The sequence below is a fragment of the Aedes albopictus genome, chromosome 1, assembly GCF_035046485.1.
Source record: "Aedes albopictus strain Foshan chromosome 1, AalbF5, whole genome shotgun sequence".
NCBI lineage: Eukaryota > Metazoa > Arthropoda > Insecta > Diptera > Culicidae > Aedes > Aedes albopictus.
The window spans coordinates 73,284,146-73,309,080 of record NC_085136.1 but is presented as its reverse complement, the minus strand read 5'-3'; the positions used below and the strand labels follow the sequence as shown (position 1 = coordinate 73,309,080).

General features: G+C 38.2%; 1 protein-coding gene across 1 annotated transcript in view; it reads right to left on the bottom strand.

Moving 5' to 3' along the window:
* The window catches only part of LOC109422128 (uncharacterized), a 432,211-nt gene that overhangs the window by 35,055 nt on the left and 372,221 nt on the right, over positions 1-24,935 (bottom strand). Inside the window, exons 8-9 of the mRNA XM_062844836.1 lie at positions 13,721-14,529; positions 10-1,023 (exon numbers count right to left, since the gene is read on the bottom strand). Of these exons, the coding sequence (XP_062700820.1) occupies positions 10-1,023; positions 13,721-14,529 (1,823 nt within the window). The remainder of the gene's footprint in view (positions 1-9; positions 1,024-13,720; positions 14,530-24,935) is intronic.

The window sequence follows — 24,935 nt, the reverse complement described above, 5'->3', positions numbered from 1 at the left end:
GAGACTCACCTCGTGTGGGACGACGTCACGATCCGTTCTTCACTGCGTTGCTGCTGCTGTTGCGAGTGCTGCTGCGACGGTACCGCTTGTCCCCGCACCTGCCGCGACCCGTCCGCGTATTTGTTCTCCTTGCCAAAGATGCTGCCCCCGTAGGGATTCTCGCCGAGGTAGTACTTCTGCTTCGGCGTCGGGACGCCACCACTGTTCGTTGTCATGTCCGATACGATATCGGAGGAACCGCGCCGTCCGCCGTAACCGAGATTGCCGATGCTGGTAGTGTTGATCTGCGGATCTGCGCGGTCGCGATCACGATCACGATCACGTCTGGAAAGGTTGCCGTTCGATTTGTGACTGACACCGTTCGGTGCGGTGGCGACTCGCGGATGCTGCTGCTGTTGCTGTTGTTGCTGGGACTGGTTTTGAACTGCCCCTTGTTGGGGTGGAGGTGGTGGTGAGTATCCTCGTCCACCGCCGTTGCCGCCGCCGATGTGACTATCGATGACGTTGTACTGCTGATAGGTCGCACTGGACGAGCTGTTCCGTTTTTGGGCCGAGGAGGACGACGGCGAGGGCGATCGGTGCTTGATCGACGATTTGAGTCGCAGTTTGCGCTCGGCGCTGGCCGATCGGATCTTGCCGACTAGCTTCCGAATGCTGTTGCCGATGGCCGAACCGACTTTGCTCTTTGGTGGGGTACTCTGGGCCCGCGTGTTGACGACCCCCGACGACCCCCGGGAAGCGTGCTGGTGATGATGACTTAGATCTTGAATGCTGCTGAAACGGGTTTTCTGGTAGGGCTTCCTCAAGGTCGTAGCAGCCGGCGGAATCTGGATGGGGGAAATTGACCGGCTGCGGGGTGCGTACTCGATGACTTGCGGTTCGGGTGGCGGGCGCTTCGCCAGCATGCCGCTACCGTTGGTCAGCTTCCGTTCCAGTGCTTTCTTTCGCTGCGGCACGGTTGGACGTTCCTCCGTGACGTACTCGATTCGGTCCGGCGAAACTGAACGGGCGTCCCGGGCGTACCTGGGAAGGGACGAGAAAGTAAATGTGTTAGTTCATAAATCACTGATGACGTCTACAGTAGCGTTCAATTAATGACTTTTCAAGTGTACAATGAAAACCAATCGCACATCAATTTAGAAGCTCGAGACTTTTGTATTGAGATACCACGCGTCTCCACTTCATACTTTCCATTGCACTAGACCTTATGAAGAACGTCTGGCGGTAGATGTTTTACAGTCCTATAATACGCTTTTCCTTGGAATTCTTTCATATTTTCTGTATTCCCGTATATTCCCGAAGTTTTTCTGGTATTTTTCCCAAAAAATCCACTAGAAAACTCTGAAGTTTTTCCAGAGGTTCAACCCTTTGAAGCCGGATTTTTTCTAAGCGTTATTATGGAGTTTTTCAACGTTTTTACTGTAGTTCTGGTAGTCAATAGCATACAAACGCTAGAATTTTATGAAGCATATTTTTTTCTGGCTATCCTAGGTCATCCAAACTATTCTTGAGTTTAGATCCTTAAGTCTATGGATGTAACGGCAACTTCTTTCATTATGAAAAGCTACAAATTGTGATCTATCTTGTCCAGTAAGCCTTCTGAAAGTTCAACAGACAGTATCAGATCAGTCGGGATATCGTAGGTCATCCAAACTGTTCTTGAGTTGAGATCCTGAAGTCTACGAGTGTAACAGTAACTTCTTTCATTATACAAAGCTACGATTTGTAATCTATCATGCCCCCAGTAAGTCTTCTGAAAGGTTAATAGACAGTATCAAATCAATCGGGATATCCTAGGTTCTCCAAACTGTTCTTGAGTTTTTTTTTCCTTCTAAACCATAGGGGGATAATCTGCTCAACAGACACCCTAACAGAAGGTTAGGGTAGTGTAGGTCTGACAGGCCGTCTTCTACAACAAAAGTAAAATCCAGGACTACTCTCTCCTCGTACCCACTAAACCATTCCTATGGTCGCCAAACCCTACGTCTCTCCGGAACCACCAAGAAGGTATTGCTTCAGAGAGGGGCTAGTGCACATCGCACCCACAAGGTTAGCTGCGTAGCCTGCAGCAACGAACATCGATGACTCGCTTTGGAGAGTCCATCACGGTAGCATGCTGGCGCTTAGCCAGTTTCCCGAGTGGTCCTCGCCACTCCCTGTTCTTGAGTTTAGATCCTTAAGTCTGTGCGTGTACTGGTGATTTGTTTTATTATATAAAGCTACGATTTGTAATCTATCATGTCCAGTAAGTCTCCTGAAAATTTAATAGATAGTATCATATCAGTCGGGGTATCCTAGGTCCTCCAAACTGTTCTTGAGTTAAGATCCTAAAGTCTAGGAGTGTAACGGGAACTTCTATCATTATACAAAACTACGTTTTGTAATCTATCATGTCCAGAAAGTCTTCTGGAAGGTTAATAGACAATATCAGATCAGTCGGCATATCTTAGGTCATGCAAACTGTTTTTGAGCTTAGATCCTAAAGTCTGTGGGTGTAACGGTAACTTCTATCATTATACAAAGCTACGATTTGTAATCTATCATGTCCAGTAAGTCTTCTGACAGGTTAATGCACAATATCAGATCAGTCGGGATATCCTAGGTCCTCCAAACTGTTCTTGAGTTAAGATCCTAAAGTCTACGTGTGCAACGGTAACTTTTATCATTATACAAAGCTACGTTTTGTAATCTATCATGCCCAGTAAGTCTTCTGGAAGGTTAATAGACAATATCAGATCAGTCGGCATATCTTAGGTCATGCAAATTGTTTTTGAGCTTAGATCCTAAAGTATGTGGGTGTAACGGTAACTTCTTTCATTAAAAGCTACGATGTGTAATTTATCATGTCCAGTAAGTATTCTGAAAGTTGTTTTTATCAACTAAGCTCAAACAGTAAGAAAGCCCATAATATCCCAAAAATATATAACAACGCTTATTGTTCCTCTAACTGCTTTGGTAAGTACAGTGGATTATGTAACACTGCTTAACGTAGTGGCAAAAGCATTTATCACAAGTGTAGACCTGAAGCTATGGTCTCCGGAGTAGTGTTTTTGATCTGGATTATTTCAAAACTATCTTTAAATTACTCATGATATGCCAGGGAGATTACAGATTATAGTTTAAAGTGCATTGTGAGAATAACTGCTGCTACTATCAAGAGCTAAACTTCAGGATAGATTGGACGACCCTCAATGTTGCAAAGGTTCATAATAATATATAGTAGACTTCAGGTTGGTCCAGCAATCGCGACTGATTATGAAACGTTACTCGGTATGTCAGATATAGCTTATGTTACGAGTGTAGACCTGAAGTTCTGAACTCAAAGATAGTTTGGCTGACCTGGAACATTTGCATAATATCTTTAAATGACGTTTGAGATTTCAAGAGCTTCACGGATCTCAGCAGATTATGCTGTGCTATTATTTATGGTGAAAACACAAAAAGTTTTTGTTGTAGATTTGAAGGACTTCATTATAGAACAGTTTGGACGAACAAGAATGTCCCAAAGATTTATAATACGCTAGTAGACTTCAGGTTGCTCTAGTAACTGCGATTGATTATGCAGCGTTACTCAGTATAACAGATATGGATACTGTTACGAGTGTAGACCTGAAGTCCTGAACTCCAAAGTAGTTTGGCTGACGTGGAATATCCCTGTAGTGTCTCTAAATGACATATGAGATATCAAGAGCTTCGCGGATCCCAGCAGATTATGCAATACTATTATTTATGGCGAAAACACAAGTTTTTCTTGTAGATTTGAAGGAATTCATTTTAGAACAGTTTGGGCGAACACGAATGTCCCAAAAAAAAAAATTAGACTCCAGATTGGTCCAGTAACCACGGATAAGTCTGCAACGTTACTCAGTATAGCAGATATGGCTATTGTTATGAGTGTAGACCTGAAGTCCTGAACATCAAGATAGTTTGGCTAACCTGGAATATCCCTGTAGTGTCTCTAAATGTCATTGAAGATGTCAATAGCTTCGCGGATCCCAGTAGGTTATACAATGCTATTATTTGTGGCGAAAATACATAAAATTATTCTTGTAGATTAAAAGGACTTAACTATAGGACAGTTTGGAACACCTAGACCATCCCAGAATATAAAACACCTTTTGATATTCTTGACGAAGTCTAAATGAATACATATTAACGTAATTCACATCCATGTTCAGCTTTTAGAACAACTGGTATGCCATTTATTTCGTTTTTTTCCAAATTTCATCGTGTTCAGGATGTTCTAGGTTATCAATGAAGTCCCAAATACAAATATTTCAATTTTTCCCTAATAGAAGGTCAATTTGCAGAAACTTTGCCGAAGACAGTATTTTGTTTTATCGAATGGGTGAATTTATACAGTCGTTTCTATGTTGGGGTCATATATGACCCCTCCGCATCCAAAGGGTTAATTCAAACAAATATCATTCTAAGAGCAAAATACCTGGAATTTGCTTTCGACTTCTTTCAAGTACACCTTCAGAAATTTCTTTATTCATTTATTCAGGACCTTCTTCAGGGATTCTTTCAGAAACCCCAAAAGGGACTTCTCCAGGAGCTTCTCCTTCGTGAATTCTTCCATAGGCATCATGTAGGGTTCGGTATTGACTGTTTCAGGGTTTGTTCCAAAACATGCTTCAAAAATTCCTCCCACGATTTCTTTAGATATTTTTACAGATACTTCTTCAAGGATGCATCAACGAATTCCTCCTGGATGTTTTCCTTCAGTGATTCCATCATGGATTGCTCCTGAAAATTTTTCAAGAATTCCTCTATGGGTTTCATCAGACTTCTTCTTCTTCTTTATGGCTCTACGTCCCCACTGGGACTTGGCCTGCCTTGCTGCAACTTAGTGTTCTTTGAGCATTTCCACGGTTATTAATTGAAGGGCTTTCTTCGCCTGCCATTGCATGAATTTGTACATTGTGTGGCAAGTACAATGATACACTATGCCCAGGGAGTCGAGGAAATTTTCCCGGCTGGAACGGGAATCGAACCTGTCGTCTCCGGATTGGCAATCCATAGCTTTAACCACTAGGCTGGAGACTGGAGGTTTCACCAGACATTCTTCTGGGAATTTCTTCTGGGATTCCCAAAGGAATGTGAACAGAAATTCTTTTGGGCATTTCTGCAAGTGTTCCTTCGGGGATTACGACATATATTCTTTAAAGAATTCCACTAGAGATTGCTCCAATAATTCAATTTGGAATAATTAAAAGTATTTCAGCAAGAATATCTTCCAGAAACCCTTACAGGAAATTTTACCAGAGATTAGCTAAAAACTAAAACGGGAGTACCTTAAAACATTGTAAAAAACATTCTTTTGTGAGTCCATCCAAAGTTTCCATCAACAATTTGTCCAAAAATTATTGCAGACATGGATTCCTTCATATTTTTTTCCTACCGAAATTTTTCCAGGAATTTGTTAAGAAAGCTTTCCTGGGATTTCCTAAGGAATTCCTAATGGGATTTCTTCAGGAGTTCCTCCAGGTTTTCCTTCAAGAATTCTCCAGGGTTTCAACCGGAAATTTCTTCAGTGTTTCATTCAGGAAAAACTCCAGGGATTATTTTAAAAATTCTTCCAAGTATTCCCCCAGGAACACTTTTTAGAATTCCTTCAGGAGGTCCTCTTGGAGTTCATTCAGGAACTCCTTCAAGAATTAATCCAGTACTTTCTCCAGGAACTGTTTAGGGATTCGCTCAGGAATGCTTTGAGAAATTGCTTCCGGGATTCCTCCTGGTGTTTCTTCAGGAACTCTTGCAGGGATTCTTCAGGAACTGCTACAGGGATTCCTCAAGGAGATCCTTTACGAACTTTTCTTAGAATTCCTTCAGGATTTCTCCAAGGATTCCATCTGAAATTTCTTCAGGGATTCTTCCTGAGATTCCTCCTGGAATTTCTCAAGGGATTCCTCTACGGATTTCTTCGGAAATTATTCCTCTGGAAATTTCTGTAGGGATTCCCCTGAAAATTCATCCAGGGATTCCTTCAGAAATGCCTCTATAGATTCCTCCAGAAATTCCTCCAGGAATTCTTCTAGAGATTCCTCCAAGAGCATATCTAGAGATTCTTCCGTTAATCCATACAGGCATTTCTGTGGGATATCCTCCAGGGATTCCTCCATGGATTCCTCCAAGAGTTACTGAAGGGCTTAACTCGGGATTTCCTTGAGTGATTCTTAATGGAAGAACTGATTAAAACATTCCTCCAAAGATTCTCCGAGGAACTCTTCTTAGGATTCCTTCAGAAATTTCTCCTTGTGTTCTTTAACCCTCTAATACCCAATCCCGCCTTTAGACGGGGTATAGTTTGAGCATTTTTGTAATTTTTGTTTCGTGGAAAATCATTTTTTTTTTTATTTTTGGCTGATATTTAAGACTGTTCTGTATATCTCAAAATGGTTTTTGGTGTATTTTAAAGCGTATTTACATTTTTTTAAATCATTGAAAAATTGATGTTTTAGTCACCTTTTAGAAGTCATTGTTTATTTTGTATTGAATCGCTACAATTAACATATTTTAAATTTTCCCGAATCATTCTATCCTTGTTTAATAGTTTAAGGGAATCGAATACACTCTAAAATAATTTTCATTAAAATTACACGGAAAACAAAATTTTCTGTGAAAAAAAATTAAAATAATAATATTTCAACAATAATCATAAAATCTCAAAATGTTTTCATCTCAAAAAATCCGTTCCCCCTATTGGCTTCCAGGAAAAATATAAAAGTGTGGGGATATTCAAAAATAAATATTAGAAAAATCAAAAACTGAAATTCACGAAATCGAGAATTAAAAAGAATCATCTTCCAAAACACGTTTAAATCGATTTTAGATGACGAAAAATGATATTTAGATCAAAATCAAAAATTTGGGTATTAGAGGGTTAAGGAACTACTTCAGGAATTAATTCAGTACTTCCTTCAGAAACTGTTTTTGGAATTCCCTTAGAAATCCTCTTGAAGTTGCTTCCGGGATTCCTTCTGAAGTTTCTCCAGGAATTCTTGTAAGGATTTCTCTAGAATTTCTCCAAGAATTCCATCTGCGATTTCTTCCGGAATTATTGCTGGTATTACTCTACGAATTCCTTGAAAGATTCATCCACAATTTTCTTCAGGAATTCCTCTAGGAATTTTTCCAGAGATTCCTCTGAGAATTCCTGCAGGGATTTCTCTTAATATTCCTCCAGGTATTCCGCCACTTCTTCAGGACTTCTTTCAAGCATTCCTCTAAAGATTCCTCCAGTAGTTGCTTCCGGGACTTTTTCAAGAATTTATCCAGGAAATCTTCAAGTGATTTTTTGCAGAGACTTCTACAGGAATTTCTTCATTGATTTCTCTAGGAATTACTTCAGGCAATCCTACATGGATTCCTCCAAGAATTCTCCTAGGCATTCTTCCAGGAAAATTTTCAGGCATTTTCCCCAGGATTCCTCCTTGGATTCTTGCAAATTTTTTTCTGCGATTCGACCAGATATTCCACCAGGAATTGCTTCAGGGACTCATCCAGGAGTTTCTTCTTGGATTGCATCAGAAATTCTTCCTGGGATATCTCCAGATATTCATGCAGGCATTCCTCCAGGATTTCATCCAGGAATTTCTCCAGGGTCTCCTCGAGCAATCCCTCTAGGAATATCTTCGTGGATAACTCCAGGAATTTCACCAGGAATTAATCAAGGAATTCCTCTATAAATTATGTCAGCAATTCATCCAGGAAATTCTTGAAAAGTTCTTCCAGGATTTTCTCTAGGAATGCGTTCTAGAATTTTTTCAGGAATTCCTCCATGAATTCTTACAAATTTTCCCCAGGAATTGCTGCAGGGATGCCTCTAGGAGTTCTTCAGGGATTTCCAAGGATTTCTCCACGAAATTCTCCAAGGATTTACCCAGGGATTCCTACAGAAATTCCTTCGAGGATTTCTCCAGGAATCCCTCCAGAAATTTCTCTAGAAATTCCTCCAGGAATTTCTCAGGAGATTTTTTTTTTCAGAAATTAATCCAGTCATTGTTGCAAGAATTCCTCCAAAGATTCCTCCAGAAATTCCATCAAGGATTCCTCTAGCAATTCCCAAAGGAAAACCTCCTGAAATTTACCTGGGCTTTAACCTTCAGGATTTTATCCAGGAATTCCTCCAGGAACTCCTTCAGGAAATTCTCCAGGAATTACCCCAAGAATTTCTTCAGGAATTCCTCCAGCAATTTCTCTAGGAATTGATCCAGGAATTGCTCGAGAACATTTTTCAGAAATTATGTCAGCAATTTCTCCAGGATTTTTTTTCCAGAAAACCTTCAAGGGATTTTTTTTCAGAAATTCTCCCAGGAAATTCTCAGGAATTTTTCAGGGATTCCCCCAGGTATTTCTCCAGGAATATCTCCTAAGATTCCTTAATGCATTGCTTCAAGGCTTCCTCCAGGGATTTCTCCTCAAATTTCTCCAAAGATTCCTCCAGGAAATCCTTCGAAGATTTCTCCAGGGAATCCTCCAGAAGTTCCTCTAAGGATTCTTCCAGTAAATCCTCTAGAAATTTCGTCAGAAATTTTGCCAGGAAAATCTCCAGGAATACCTTCAGGATTTTTTTAGGGATTCCTCCAGTATTCCTCCAAGAGTTCCTCTAGAGATTCCTCCTGAGATTTCTTCACAAATTTCTTCAAAAATTCCCCCAGAGATTCCTTCGAGGGTTTTTCCAGAAATTCCGCCAGAAATTTCTCCAAGGTTTTTTCAAGGGATTTTTCCAGAATAGATAAATAATAGAAAAATAATAGAAATCTCCCAGAATTTCTATAGAGATTTCTCTAGAAATGTATCCAGTAATTCTTTCAAGAATTCCTGTGGAGATTCCTCCACGAATTTCATAACTGCTTCCTTCAGCAATTTCCACAGGAATACCTCAAGGAATTCCCCCAATCATTCCTCCAGAATTGTATCCAGCAATTTCTACGCAATTTTTTTCAAGGATTCCCGTAGGAATCCAGAAATTCCTTCAAGGATTTTTCCCGGAATTCCTCTAGGAACCCTGCTTGCAATTGCTCCAGGAATTTCCCAAGGGATTTTTTCAGAAATAAAAAAAATAACGGAGATAGAAATATAAATCTCTCAGAATTCCGCTGCAGATTACTCTAGAAATTCATACAGTAATTCTTTCAAGAGTTCCTCTAGAGATTTTTCAGCAATTTCCACAGGAATACGTCTAGGAGTTTTTCCAGGCATTCCTCCTGGATTTTATTCAGGAACTTCTCCAGGAATTCTTCCAGGAAATACCCCAGAAATTTCTCCAGGAATTCGTCTTGAAATTTATCCAGGAATTGTTCCTGGGCATCTTCCAGTAACTATGTCAGTAATTCCTCCAGGAATTTCTTCAAGAAATTCTCTAGGGATTTCTTCATAGATTGTTCCAGGAAATTCTCCAGGAATACTCTCAGGATTTTTTCAGGGATTCCTCTAGACTTTCTTCCAAACTTTCCTCCAGGAATTCCTCCAGAGATTCGCCCAGGAATTGCTTCAGGGGTTCCTCCAGGGATTTCTTCACAAATTTCTCCAGGGATATTGCCAGAGATTCCTCCAGGGAATCCTCTAGAAATTTCTCCAAGGGTTCTTCCAGGAATTCCTCCTGGAATTTCTCAATGGATTTTTTAGAAATTTCTCCCAGAACTCCTCAGGAGATTTCTCCAGGAATTACTCCAGGATTTTTTTTCCAGGGATTGCTCCAAGAATTCATCCAAGAAATTTCTCCAGGAATTCCTACTGAGTCTTTCCAGAAATTACGCCAGGAATTTGATCAGAAGTTTATCTAGGCATTCCTCCAGGAGATTTTCTCAAGAATTGCTTCAGGAAATCCTCCAGCAATTCCTTCGGGGATTTCTTCAAGAATTCCTCCAGGGATTTCTTCTGAAATTTCTCTAAGATTTCCTCTAGGAATTCCTCAAGAGATTTCTTCTGAAATTTTTCTAGGGATTCCTCCCAGAATTCCATCCGGAATTTCTCCAGAACTTCCTCCAAGGAATCCTCCAGAAATTTATCTAGGATTTCTTCTAGGTTTTCTTCATGAGATGATTTTCAGATGTTTCTCTAGATATTCCTCCCATTTAAACAGGAATTCCTCCAGGTAGACTTTCAGAAACTCTTCCAGGGATTCCTCCGGGAATTCCTCTAGGGATTCTACAGGCTCTGGTAAAGAGTGGGGAGGACATAATTACTAGATAATGTACACAGAATTATGTTGGGGAAGCCCCTCTATGAATATTTAATTCATGCTAGCTATCCCGACAAGCTTTGTCTTGCCAAGATGCGGGGGTTTGACAACTGCTGAGGTCATTACAGTAACTGCACAAGAAATTCTAGAAATTCCTCTAGGCATTCCTCCAAAATATGCAATTCTGACCATTTCGTTCAAATACTTGGAATTCCTTATTGTTGGAATTCCTCCAGTGATACCTACAGGTATTCCTCCATCTATTCCCCCAGTAGATGTTTTATGGTTTTTTAATCAGAAATGTCTTCAAGAATTACCTTGGCATTTCTCCAATAATTTAACAAGAAATCTCTCAAGAGATTCCTTTAGAAATTCTTCTTAGGGGTCTCTTAAAAGCCCCTTCAATTAAAGTGATAGTAACAGTTTTTTTTTATTGAAAATGGTAGCATGTTAGTACATAATTCTTGATCAGGTCAAGCCAATATTCCTCGAGGGATTGCTTCATAAATTCCCTTTTGAGATTCATGCAGACCTTTCCTCTGGGATTCTTTCGGGAATTTTGTTCAGTGATTCTTTAGGAATTGCTCCAGAAATTCGCTCAGAAATAAGGATTATCGAGTTCTTTCTAGTGTTCATTCAGAAATTTAAAAGATTCTTTTCCATAAGAAATTTCTGCTCAATTTTTTTCAAAAATCCCTCCAATTATGACTTCAGAAATGGCTAAAATGCTGATTTTTAAGTTCTAAAGCAATAGTAACGGATTTTTTTTTCAAAAAGTACCCCAGGAGTTCTTCTAAGCATTATTTTAGAACAACCTCCAGTGATTTGTTCAAAAATGGCTCCAGGAGTTTCGTTTGCAGGAATTCCTGCAGTTTATTTTTCAGGGATGTCTTTCAGGTTTTTTTCAAGGATTTCTTCAAGAAATACCACATGATTCTTAGAAATCACTTCAGGGATTTTTTTCATAAACTTCGCCAAAAAGTCCTTCAGAAATACCCTAAGCGATTTCTCCAGGAATTTCTGCAGATTCTTCCAGGATTTCTTCCTTAAAATTGGTACTAGAGTTGTCCCAGAAGTTTCTCATGCAAATCTTCCGGTATTTCTCGCATAAATATATCAAGCAGATTTTTCCTAAGTACTCCTTTAGAATTTCCTTCAAAAATTATTTCAGAAATTACTTTAAGTATTTTTGGCCAGGATTCTCCTAAAAAACTTTTGTAAATTTCTTTTAGGAATCTCCTGAAGTATCCCCAGAAGTTCTTCCAAAGACTCCATCAGAAAATTCTCGAGAACTTCTTTTAGAAATTGCTTCACGGATTCCTTCATAAATTCATCTAATATTTTATGTTATTTCTGGAAAAGTTTCAGAAATAATATCCGTGAAGGAATAACTTAAAGAATTGCCGGAGACATCTCTGAAGGAATTCCAGGAGATGTTACAGACGAACCCTCATTGACAATTTCGAAAAGAACTCATGAATTCCTGGGGAATGATTGCAAGAATTTCCGAAGAAACTCCTGCAGGTATTCTTGATGTTCTCCTTCTGCAGAAATTTCCAAATAAATTCTTGAAAATTCCGTTGTAGTAAATTTTGGAGAATTATCTGGGGAAATATATGAAGATATACATGGACTTTCTTGAACTCTTGAAGAAATCTTAATAAGATTTCCTTCAGGTATCTCTGGAAGAATTCCTGCTGGAATCACTGAAGAATTGCGGCAATTTATCAAGGAGTCCCTGGAGAAATTCCTGATGAAATCTCTGGGAAAGTGCTTCAAAAAATACTTGTACGAGTTCCTGAAGGAATTCCTGGCACAAATTCAGATAATTTAGTATCTGCGGAGAAATTTCTGAAAGAATCCGTGGAGGAATTTCCAAAGCAATCTCTAGAAGAAGATTCCCGGTGGAGCATCAGAAGGATGCATGCCATTAAAAAAAACTTTCTAATATACACCGCATGTAAATGAAGGCGCCTCCGTATATGGACATTACCGTAGTGACAGCAGTGGTGTTATGCCATACACCCAATGCTAAGGTAGCGCTTTTTCAATGGTCCATTCTTGGAGGTGTGCTTAAAAGAATTCTTGAAAAAAAAATCCAAAGGAAACATCTGAAGAAAGCCCTGTAGACATTTCTTAAAGCATCCAAAAAAAGAATTTCTGAGGAAACCCTAGGAGGGTTTCTCCAAGAATTCCTTCAAGGATTTTCCAGAGGAATTTCTGAAGGACACTATAAACAACTTTCTGGAATTTCTTAAGCAACCAATGTCCATAGACAGTCCATTGAAGATTTTATCATGGAATTCTTGAATTTCTGGAAGTTTCGGTTGGAAACTACGGCTGAATTCCTGAAGAAATTCTCAGACGAAATTCATGGATAGTTTCCCTAATTAATTTCTAGTAGAATCGCTTAAAGATGTTTTTGAAAGAAGTCTCGGAAGATTTCGGAAGAAACTCAAGGAGGAATTTTGAAGCAATTCATGCAAGGTTTTCTAAAATAATTTTTAAGAAATTGCGGAGAAAAAACTAGTGGAATTTCTGAAGGAATCTATGAAAGAATTACTGGCGTCCGGCCATTTGGCCGAATGCCATCTGGCCGAATGGGTCGTTTGGCCGAATGCCGTTTAACCGAATCGTGATCAAAAGAATTCATAATAAGTTTTTGACGTTCCAACTGCCAATATGATCATCAGAAATATTTCCTTCTTTTAATCACATGCTATTCTTTCTAGTTTTGATATTCAAGGATTAGTTGATGTTGAATCTGCCTATATTTTATCAAAGATTTTTCCTTCTTTGACTCATAGGCTGTTCTTTCAAGTTACATATATTGAAGCTGCGAACAATGGCATGGTCGTTGGTCACTTAAGTTCATCATTCATTTTTCGGTCAAACGGCATTCGGCCAAATGGCGTTCAGCCAAATGGCGTTCAGCCAAATGACCCGGAGCCCTTGAGAAGCAATCCCTGAAGTCAAAGAATCTTTGAACGTAAAGGAAATTCCTTTACCTTAGGGAGGTTTCTAAGGGAATTCTTAAAAAAAAATTTAAAAGAAATAGGAAAAACTCACAAAGGTATTTTTTTCTATATATGATGACTTTTGATATTTTCGATAGTTTTGTTTACTTCGTCATGAGAGGTTCTTCAATAGAAATACACTAGAACTCCAATGGCGCTGTAGTCACTTTTCTAGTTTAATTATATTAATAACTTTAATTGTAATAATTGATTGTTTACAAGTGTCCACCTTGTAGAGAATCATTTGTTTTGGCAAACAAAATTGATTTGACATTTCTAGTACCGCTACAGACGCTGTAAGGACGCGGCAAACTAGATGTTAGTCACACGAACAGTCGCGACATTGGACTTCTGTGGCTAGTTATTCTAATGGTTCTTCCTACCAAAATTTAAGTTGTTAATACTTCAGAAAATGGATTGAAACCTGAAAAGTTAAACCCTGTTCAAAAGATATTGTTGATGACATTCGAACGCTACTGTACCTCTTCCGCCACAAACAACATAATGACCTTACCTGGCATTGAAATTACTATCCTTCATGGGCTTCGGTGACCGTGGTGTCGTGAAATACGTCGAAGACGAAACGTACGCCGAGTCCTCCTTGTAGGAATTCTTCCCCTCGTCCACCCGGTAATCCTTTCCTTTCCGATAGCCGTACTCATCTCCATCCACCAAATTCTCCCTCGACCCTCGGCCGTACCGATTTCTCTCGTTCCACTCACTCACCCCCTGAAAATATTTCTTCCCAACACCCTCGTCCCGCTCCGGCGACATCACCTTCACCGGTGCACCACCACTCATCTGATGACCCCTGTACAGATTGCCACTGCTTCCGCGTTCATCCGGCCCGTCCCCACTCTTGATCGTCACATTGAAATAGGTCTTCTTCGTGGGTTCCACAATGTCATCCAAATCATCCCGAGATCCCCGCGACGATCGCGACTCACTACCGAAATGACTCTCCAGCCACTTGTTCGTTTCGTTCTTCCGGGTTTCATCCTCCCGATCGAAGTCCAGCGGTTTCTTGGTGAGGGCATCGGTCCGGTCGACCAACGGCGGTAGGCCCCCGGCGGTGGCAGTAATGGCCGGCCCCCCGTCCTTCGGAGTGGAATGCCGACCCAACCGGCGGGCCTTCCGCAACCGATCCGAAAGGCTGTCCCACTCGGACAGCAGATTCTCGGCCGGCGGCCGGGTGCCGCCGTCCTTCTCCATCTGGGTGGTTTCCGCTGCGTAGCGCATCTCGTTACCGAGCACTTGTCCGTTGGCACCTATCAGATCGACGTGCTGCTCATCGCGTTGCTTGAAGTAGCGCTGGGACGATGCCTGCGGGGGTGGAAAATACACAAGGAAATATGTTAATGGCGAGATGGTGGCGGTGTGAGATCAAAAGAAAATGTTTTAATCGTTATGTTTTGCTAATTCCAATCACGAATCGGTGATGATACATCACCGATGTGTCCTCAAAGGGTTCGTCACCTATTGAGAGTTTAAGTCGTTTGAAGTGCTTTAATTAGGTAACCACCCGACCAGATGGGAAAAACAAAATTATAACAGGTTGTGTTATTTTGTTACAACGATTTTTGTAACAACGGTTGTTGTACACATGTACATGTTACCATTAGTAGTCAAAATAACAAAAGTTCTAACAAAACTCGTTTCAATTTAAACAAAAATATAACAAGTTGAGATATAATCATAACAAGATTATATTAAATTTTGTTATATTTAACATGCGCAATCATAACATAATTATAACAAGTTCTGTCATATATTTCAGAATAAATTTGTTACAAGTTTTGATATAAATCTTTTTGCTCGGGTGACCAAAATAACAAAAATTATCAACCTTATTCGGGACAACACTCAAAATCATACAAATTCTGAAATAATTTTGTTACAAAAAAATAACAAAGATTGTAATAAACGTATTACGAAATTATGTTAGAGGCAATAATATTGTAATGCATAATATAACAAATGTTGTTATGAATCTGTTTGAATAAATAAAACAAGTTTTGTTATAATTTTGTTTCTACAATAGTAATACATTTTGATACGATCTTGTTATGATCATTCACCTATAAAAATCCTTAGAACAAAATTATGTCAAATTCTGTTATGTCTAACAACGGTTGCTATTATTTTATTATTATCTTATAAGGTGCTTCTGGTCGGGAACAGGGTGGAAACGCAGTACCTAAATACGTAAAAATGGTCTTCGATTTTTCACAACCTTATTTATATAGAAAAGGTTAGCTGGATAATTTTTCGATTTTGCTGTTCTACGTGCAAAAAAAACTCTGTGATATTGATACTTTTTCCATGGATTCCTTAAGAAATGCCTCCAAATAAAATAAATATTTTAGGGATTCTTCCAGAAATTCGTCTCGGGTTGTCTTCAGAAACTTATTCAAAGATTACCCTACAAATTCCTTCTGAAATTCTTCTATCGGCGCTTCAATAAAAAAAAAATCAACGGTTCATTCGGAAATTTTCTCCAGAGATTTCTTTAGTTTCTTACAGGGATTAATTAATATACTTCACTAGCAATTATTCAGAAATTTTCCAAAACTATATTTTAGAAAATCTTACATGGATTATTTCAGAAATTCTTTAATTCTTTTCTGAAGAGTACATTGAGTTATGTATATGTTGAATAATTCACAAGATATATTCGTTTAAAAACAAAATTCGAAGTAAACTAGCTAAGCCCCTGTTATATCTCCAGACTCAATTATCAGAATGGAATAAAATTTTTTGAACATTTTTGAACTGTCATATTTCAGGAACCAGTGAACCGAATCGAATGAAGCTTTGAACGTTTATCAACAATATATTAATGCTTCGAAAGTTTCAAAAAATAGGCACTTTTAAACGACGTTGAAAAAGTTATGATGAATGACAGTTTTTGGAACTTTCCCGAAAAAATGCTATTTTTTTACACCAATGTCATTACATTTGATTTTTGATATTCAAGGATTTTCAACTTCTGTTCTCGTGATGTCTTTGATAAGATATAGTAGAGCCTATTTGGATTAAAGGATGAACACATTTAGTACTTTTTGTGTGGTGTTGATTGTTAATTTGATTTATTTTCCTCTATATGGGTGAAAACGTCAAACCGGTATAACTTCATTCGTCGTGAGAAAATATTACATTATATAACATTGTATCAAGTAGTAATATATTGTTAATAAAAGCTCAAAATTTCATAAAATTCAATTCATTGGTTTCGGAGATATGACAGTTCAAAAATTAGTTGTCTAAAAGTAATGTTTTACGAGAACGCTTCTAGCTTCGCGAAAGATTAATCAATCGAGCACTAATTTGTACCAATGATGTACATATAACAGGTTGAAAAGCAGTTAAATTTAGAGAATTTTTGCATGGATTGTTTCAGAAACCCTATTATGATTTTCTTTAAAAATCCTTTAGTAATTTCTTCCTCAATATTTTGAGAGATTCCTCCATTATGTAAGAATTTATTTAAACAACATGCATGGACGGACATCTTCAGAAATTCATCCAAAAAATCCATATATTTCTTCACAAATTCTACCAACAATCCATCCGGAAAATCTAAAAAGGAGTTTTTAAGAAATTCTTCAAGAAACGCTTTCGTAGGTTTCTCTGAGAATTCCTTCGCGAATTCTTCCATTGATTTTTTCAGAAAACTCTTTTTGATAGTGCTCCTTTATTAAACCCACCAGGAATTCCTTTCGAAAAGTCCACCTAGGATTTTTCTATGGATTTCTTTAGAAACTATTCCATGGATTCCTTTCGAAATAACTAAAAAAATTCGGTTTTAAATTCTTAAAAGGTTTCTTACAGAAGCTCCTCCGTCTTTTTTTTTTGAAATTTTTCCAATGATTCATGAATAATTTTTTCCAGGGCTTCCTCCCTATATTCCCTCATTTTTCTTCAGAAATTTCCCCAAGAATTCATTTTGGAAGATTATTATGAGCTTCTTTTGAAACTCCTCCATGAATAACTATAGAACTTCTTTCACAAAATTCTTCGGAAATTTTACCAGCAAATTTTAAAATTTTCTACAAATATTTCAAAAAATCTTCCATGAATGCTTCTTGTGATTTCTTCAGAAAATTTTCCAGAGATTCGTTTAGAAATTCGTTCAGGTATTGCTTGACCACCATAGAACTGAAATCGATGGCGATAATTTCATCGACAAATGAAGTTCTAACAATTTCTTTAGGAAATCCAACAGAGACTAATTCCCGCATGAATGTGTCCAGGAATTTATTCAGGAATTTCTTATAGATAATCCTGCACAATTTCCTCCAAGGATATTCCATTATTCGTGCACATCGTGGCCATGCGGTTAGCGGCGTCAGTCGTCTAGACGTATGGAAAGCCTTGGAGGGTGGATCGGTGAGAACTTTTCGTCAAATGGAAAGTTCTCCACTGGACCACTTTTGGATGTTCCGTGTATTGTCCGTTGTCTCATGTTAGTTATCGTTCAGTCTGTGCAAACTCTGGTTGAAGACGGTGTAGTGTGAATTCCTATAGAGATTCACATTTTGAAAAAAAAAATGATAAAATCCTGTAGGGATACCAGGAAAAACGCCTTTACCGTCTGTTAAGATCCATAGATAAAACTATGGAGAATTTTCATAGAAATTTCGAGGATATATTTCTGAATAAACTTCCTAAACAATCGATAGAGAAATTCTTGGAGTTATCCTTAGAGGAAATGCTGGATAAATTTCTGAGAAAATACATGTACATGGACTGGAGTAAATCATGAAGAAATTTTTTGGAGAACCACTGAAGAAATTAAAAAAAAAAGTACTTTTAAAGCAATAAGGAAAGAATTCCTTGATTTTTTTTTTTAAATTCCTTAAAAGGGATTCTGGAGCAATTTCTGCAGGAAATATCGAGAGAATCCTCGGAAAATATATGGAAAAATCCCTGTAGGAAAGTCTAAATAACTCCTAAGCAACAGAATCTCTTGAGAATTTTTAGAGGAATTTCTTAATAAGTGTTCGATAAAATTTTCGAGTAAATGTAGTTATACCAAAAGGAACCTCTGGAGGAAGAAATTCAAGCAATAATTTCTGAAAAAGTTTCTGGAAAAGTCTGTATTTCTAAAGGAAAACACAGGGGAAATTTCTGAAAAAAATCTTTTGAAAATCTCCTAATTTTTGAGAAAAAAAAAACTCCTGGAAGTGTATCTTTTGAAGAAACGCTATAGGATTAATTCCTGGAAAAACCCCTGGAGGAATTCCTAGAAGAATTTTTTGAGGAATTTCTAAAAGAATGCTTTTAGAAGTCCAAAAAAAAAATCTCCTGGAGAAAACTCTGACAATATTGCTGGAGAATTGCCTTCAGAAATGTTTGAAAATTCTTGAAAACATTTTCCAAAGAATCCCTTAAGGAATCGCAGGAGAAATTTCTGAAGGAATTTCTGAGGGAACCCATGCACCAATATCAAGAAAATCCTTGTGTATATTTTTTTGAGAAAGCCCTGAAAAAGTCCCATTGAAAAATCTTGGAGGGAACTCTGGAGGGATACCGGGGCCCGTGGCGTTGTGGCTACACGTTCACTTCATAAGCGGATGGTCATGGGTTCGATCCCAGCCCTGGCACTTGCAATTTTTCGTCAGTTGCTCTTCCCCCCGAGAGCGGCTGACACGTGACCCTCTTCTGAGCATATGTTCTAACGGACCCGGAAACTTGAATATCGGCTAACGGCAACTCATAATGGACCCCCAATCGGACTGGAAAAGGAACAAGAGCCACTCATCAACGTCCACGTGCTCATCATTCTACCATGGACAGGGTGACAGCAGCGCAAAGGCAGCCAACCAGTTCAATATAGTAGAATAAGAATAGAATACATTTAAGCGCTGTATAAAGTACAATTGCAGCTACCAATTAGAATCGCTCACGAAGTGCCCTAGTGGACAAAAGAGCTTTTAATTAGGTTAAGTGGTTGAAGGATAAAAAACTTATATTGTACTTCTTAAAAAAAACTCTGGAGAAATTTTTAAAGAAATACAAGGACAGGAAATGCATTTTAAAAGCTACCTTCAATAATCTATTCAGAAATTCTTGCCCACACTTGGGTATTCAGGAGGATTTAGGGGCATCTCAGGGGTTCTCTAGGGAGTTTTTGGGAATTTCAGAGGCATTCTAAGGGATTCAAGAGCGTTGCGGAGGGTTTCAAAAAGTTTCAGCGCCGTTACAGGAGTTTCAGGTGATTTGAAGACCGTTCCAAGGGTATTCCAAGATATTCTAGGGGTTTTAGGGGTTTAAAGGTCATTCCAGGAGGTTTGGGGACCTCCCAGAAAGATTCAAAGTGGGGATTTCAAAGGCATTCCAGGGGGTCTCAGGTAAGTTAAGTGCGTTCAAAGGAGTTTCATGGAGTTTCAGTAGCGTGTCAGGAGTGTTCCGGGGGTTTCAGATAATTACCAGAGAGTTTCTAGGAATTTCAGTGGCATTCCAGGTGGTTTCAGAGCATTCCAGGAGTGTTAAGGATTAAAGGGATGTCAGAGGATTAAAGGGATTTCAAGGTCTTTCTGAGGGGTTGCAAAGGCGTTCCAGGGTATCTCAAGGATTCAAGTGCGTTCCAGGGTTTTTCATAGGCGTTTCAGAGATATTCCAGTGGTTTTAGGGGTTTTGAAGGTTGATATAGAGGGTTTAAGGTACATTACAGAGTTTTCAGAGTATTTCAAGGCAGTTATAGGGGGTTCCTTTTGTTTGTTTTTTTTTTTCTGTATATTTTAATTTAACTTGGGCTAATTCAATAGGGGCTACAGGAGTATTCCAGGTGGTTTCATGGGGCGTACTAAGATGTCTCAGGGTGCCCATTCAGGGGCGTTTCAGGGGTGTTCTAGGGGTCTCAGAGGTTTTCAGGAACACTCTGATGGGTTGTAGAAACGTTCCAGGAAGTTTGAGTTGGGTTTAAGAGCGTTCCGAGATTATTCCAAGGGTTTGTAGGGCATTTCAAAGGCGTTCCGGGAACCCTTCAAAACTTTTCCGAAACACCCATGATATTTTAAAATAAAATTATGGTAAATTTGTAACTGACAATTTAAAATTTCGACTACCTGGGTGAACCATATTGTTTAGTTTTAGAGTTTAAAATTACATAAAATAACTACCACATTTCGTGGTCATCATTTTCAGACTTTGGAAATCTTCTCTTTGAGGGCCATATAGTCGAAGTAGTAAGCGCATGGGTATTCAGCAAGACCATGATAGTGACGGGTTCGATTCCCGGTCGGTCCAAGGACTTTTCGAAAGAGAAAATTCCTTGACCTCATTGGCTCTCAGTTAATAATAACTGTGAAAGCGCTCGTAAATCACTTAGCTGAGTAGGAGGTTTTTGTCCCAGTTGGGATGTTACGCCAAGAGAAAGACGATATCTTCTCTGTACCAATAATATCATGTTACACGCTTTAATAGTTCCAAATATCATCAAACAATACAGTGGTCTCCTCAAGCTTTGTTTTTAAAGACACGGACACCGTCTTCAGCCAGAGGCTGTACACTCAGCGAAAAAAACTAGCGAAATTCATCGAAATACCTTATGAAAATTTGCTATAACTAATTCTTATGGATGGCATAAGAATACCTTATGAAAATTGATCGTGCTTGCTATGACAAATCTCATAAGATAGACTCATGAAAAGAACAAAAAAATCTTAAAATGATGCAGACTGGTTTCGATCCATGAACGTCGGGATCACCGAGCGCGTCTCTTATCCACACGGCTACCGACGCTTGAGAATATCATGTTGCTAAACATGAATAAAAGCCAAGCTGTGAGACGATTTTACGTCATAGAGTGACCTTATGAAATTCATCCGAATCATTATGAATTATTTAAAGGCCGTTTCATAAGTTGGGCCTTATGGAAATCTTAAGGCTGAGTGTACAGACTGAACGAAACTTAACACTAGACAAGGCACACACCCAAGTAACAATTATACTTTTGTGGCAATCCTGAAGTATTTTCTAAGATAGAATAATAAAACTTAGCAATAAAGCTCTTTGTTCTGCAAATCTGAGATAAAATAGGAATAAAACATCCATAAGACTAATCTGGCCCACTCTTCAGGAGATCTTCAAAGCTGCTTTTGAAGACTACTTTGAAACTAGTTGTATTTATGTACATGCGCTGATGATTGATTATAAGAACTTCATGAAGCTATAACAAGAATATCTTGAGGCATGTTGATCTTTTAGCTGTCTTTCTCAAAAGTGTCAACAGTGCATAATAAATGAAATCTTTTACCTAAGCATTATGCAGATGCAAACAAGTTTTGTTTCATGGATGAAATAATAATTGAACTGCGAATTAATTTTCAAAAAATTGAAATGGCCAAAACATTTAAATTGCCTGACAGATCATTGATGACAGGGAATCGAAATTTTCCGTGCCATACACACTTTTTCGTTTATATGCCACCCAAAACATACGAAAATTACAAAGCGCCTCAAAAATAATATCAATCATTAATATACGAAGACATAAATTTCCTTTAAAAACAAAAGGCTACGCCACTTTTTCAATTCTTTCTAAGCATGGATGCCGTTCCAAGCGAACAAAACTCATGCAGCCGCCATCAATTGTTATTACCTTTAATCCAAACCCCCTCAAAACAATGATGGAACCAAGTCACCTTGCATGAAAGCTACAGCCTTTATTGAAGATTGTTTTTACTAGTTATGATCTTAAGGCAGATTTGTTCGTCTTAAATGAAACATTTCGCGGTGTTTCGCGTCAAGACGTGGCAGTTCTATTTTGTTTCCCTGTATTTTTGCTATTAATAATGAAGTGAAACTTACTAAAATTACACTATTTGGCATGAGCTTGAGCAGATTCACAGTAAGTACCCATTTCATTTTCGATTCGCATAGCTATGGCCTGTGTGAGAAACTGGTTGAAGGCAGGACGACAGCAGCAAGCTACTCGCATTTTTGATTGGCCGTAAAATCATTATTTCGTTGACATGATTACTTCTTAGCACAAAAATGGCTAAATTATCAGTGAGCAAACATGTTTATGTGTTTATATTTGCATTAGAACGCGGTTTTTCAACCAATTTGTTACATTCATTATTTGGATTGAAAAATAGTTCGTTGTCTTATCATTATTTCGCATAGTTCTTGTTCCAGAGTAATGGCTCTAGCTCAAGAATAGAAGGCTTCAAGAAGTTTTTAAAGGAGGATTAGTCAGATGAAATGCACTTGAATAAACGAAGCATAAACTTTTAATAAAGTATGTTGATGTTATGTGTTGAAAATAACTTCAAATACACCTTAAAACTTATTACAAGATTTAATGCTCTTGTAAATTTAGTTGTTTTATGCGCGAATTTCAAAATTAACTTGAAGACAACTTAAAAACCGCAAACGAACGAAGATTGTTTTCTCTTGATAAAAACAACTATAAATGTCCCATGAATTGGACATGCTGTGATGAAGCTTCCATAAAAATAATCAAATCTAAAAGGAATTGAAATTGTTACTTGGGAGAGCATGCACCAGTGAATACGGAGAAGAATGAATCGCACAACCTGGTGCGATTGGAAACTTGGTGAGCCTAACCGCATGGCTACGAAGCTCCACAAACCTGACCACCATCTTGAAATATTAGTGGAGTTGAAAGTTCTGGTTATCATTTTTGGACTTCAATCATCTTTCCCATACCAAGTTACCCATATTGCATGATTTTATATAGAGCCTTGTTCCATAAGCAAACCGCCATCTTGAACTGTGGGCCGCCATCTTGAAAGTTTGAGCCGCTATATTAGATTTTCTGGCTACCATTTTTTGATACGGGCAATTTATCCATACCACATTGTACCACAATTTTGGTTCGTGTTTTAGGATTTTCTTTCTCAAACATTTTAGACTCAAAACTCTAAACTCCTTAAAACGACTACTATCTCGATCTTTTGTCCCCTATCTTTGATTTTGGACCGCTATCTTGAATTTTCTGATCACCATTTTTGAACTTAGAACATCTCTCAAGTAACATTTTGATGAACAATTAGTCTTGTAAAGGTATTGACAGCCGTCATAAAACCTAAAAAGTATTGGGTATTTAGAGCTGAAATCACTAATTAAAAGCCACAATCTTGAATTTTAATCCATTATCTTGAGTTTTGGTCTGCCATCTTGGATTATAAGGGCAACACTTTTGGATTCTTAACATCTTTTCCATAGCGATGAGATGTAACTCATGTATTATAAATAAACACTAGCATAACGTAGCGGTGCGGTAGAGTTTCGTACCAAACTTTCCAGCATTTTCGAGTCGTAAGTCTTCTGAATAAGTTTGCTTAAGACGCAAACTTTCTACACAGACAAACAGACGAAATACTCTAATAATTCTTAACGTACGCCGATTTAACGATATATTTAAAAAAATGATAGTTGGCCAACTGCCCATCCGTGGCCCTCGCATCGTATTTCAGGCCAAACATTTCAATATGTCCTATCTGCATTTGAGAGGCTCTCTTTGTTAACTTTCTCTTTCAATAATTGCAATGTAATGGTACACTTTTCAACTATTTTTGCAGTACAAATCAAAAGACGATTGTTTTGACCATCGTTTAATGCAAGGAGACAATCATAATACAAATAAACAGATGAGATACTAACGAAAGAGAGGTAAACCAAAGAAAGCCTCTCTTCTGCAGATTGGACCTTTAGACATGTTTGGCCTGATTTGTTCCAGTCTGACGTTTGTCCACTACCCACCAAGTTCATGGTTGGCCAAACTCAGTCATTTCTACATAGGGCAAATATGTTTCGTGACTATGATTCGAATCGAAAACTGTTCGAAGTGTTACGTATGCTTATCTGAGCATAATATTTTAACATTGATTCTCTACGGTTGGCTTTTTTGGTCATTTAAGATTGATAGTGGATTAATTCTAGTTCATATTACGTTTTGACTCTTGGTTTGGTTTTTTTTTTCAGAGAGGTTATGGAAGTAAAGTTACGTGGTTTTGCCAGTTTCTTGGCGTTGAGTTATCGGACTTGGTAGATTTACACTGAAGTTTTTTTTACGCGTTTAAACAAATTTGTACCACTTGTGTTGGATATTTGAGGTTAGATTATATCTAGATATTTTGATCGTGAAGCAGACCTGGTGTGAGCTACTGGCGGATATGAGGCATTGTACCTCAAGCGATAAACGGAAAAACCCAACAACAACAACACTCAGAAATAAAAGTATACACGGAATTACTATTATTTATGCATTTTGTATCCGCATCTCTCTCACTCTCTTTCTGTTTTCATGCTATCTGCCGTTTAGCCTGGGTTGAAGCGAAGTGATTTGTCAACCCAGACGAAGCAGCGGATAGCATGAAAACAGAAAGAGAGTGAGAGAGATGCGGATACAAAATGCATAAATAATAGTAATTCCGTGTATACTTTTATTTCTGAGTGAACAACATACACTGAAGTTTTTTTTACGACGGTAATGGTACCGCGTAAAAGAACCACGTAAAAAAAACCGCGTTATTTAAAAAAACCGAGTTTTTTCAAAAACACGCGCAAAATAGTCAGGATTACATCTAACGTGACTTGATTTTTTTTTACTTTTTTTACGACGTTTTTTGAAATAACGCAGTTTTTTTTCGACGGTTCTTGAAATAACGCGGTTTTTTTTACGACGTTTTTTGACATAACGCGGTTTTTTTACGCGGTTGTTTTACGCGGTACCATTACCGTCGTAAAAAAAACTT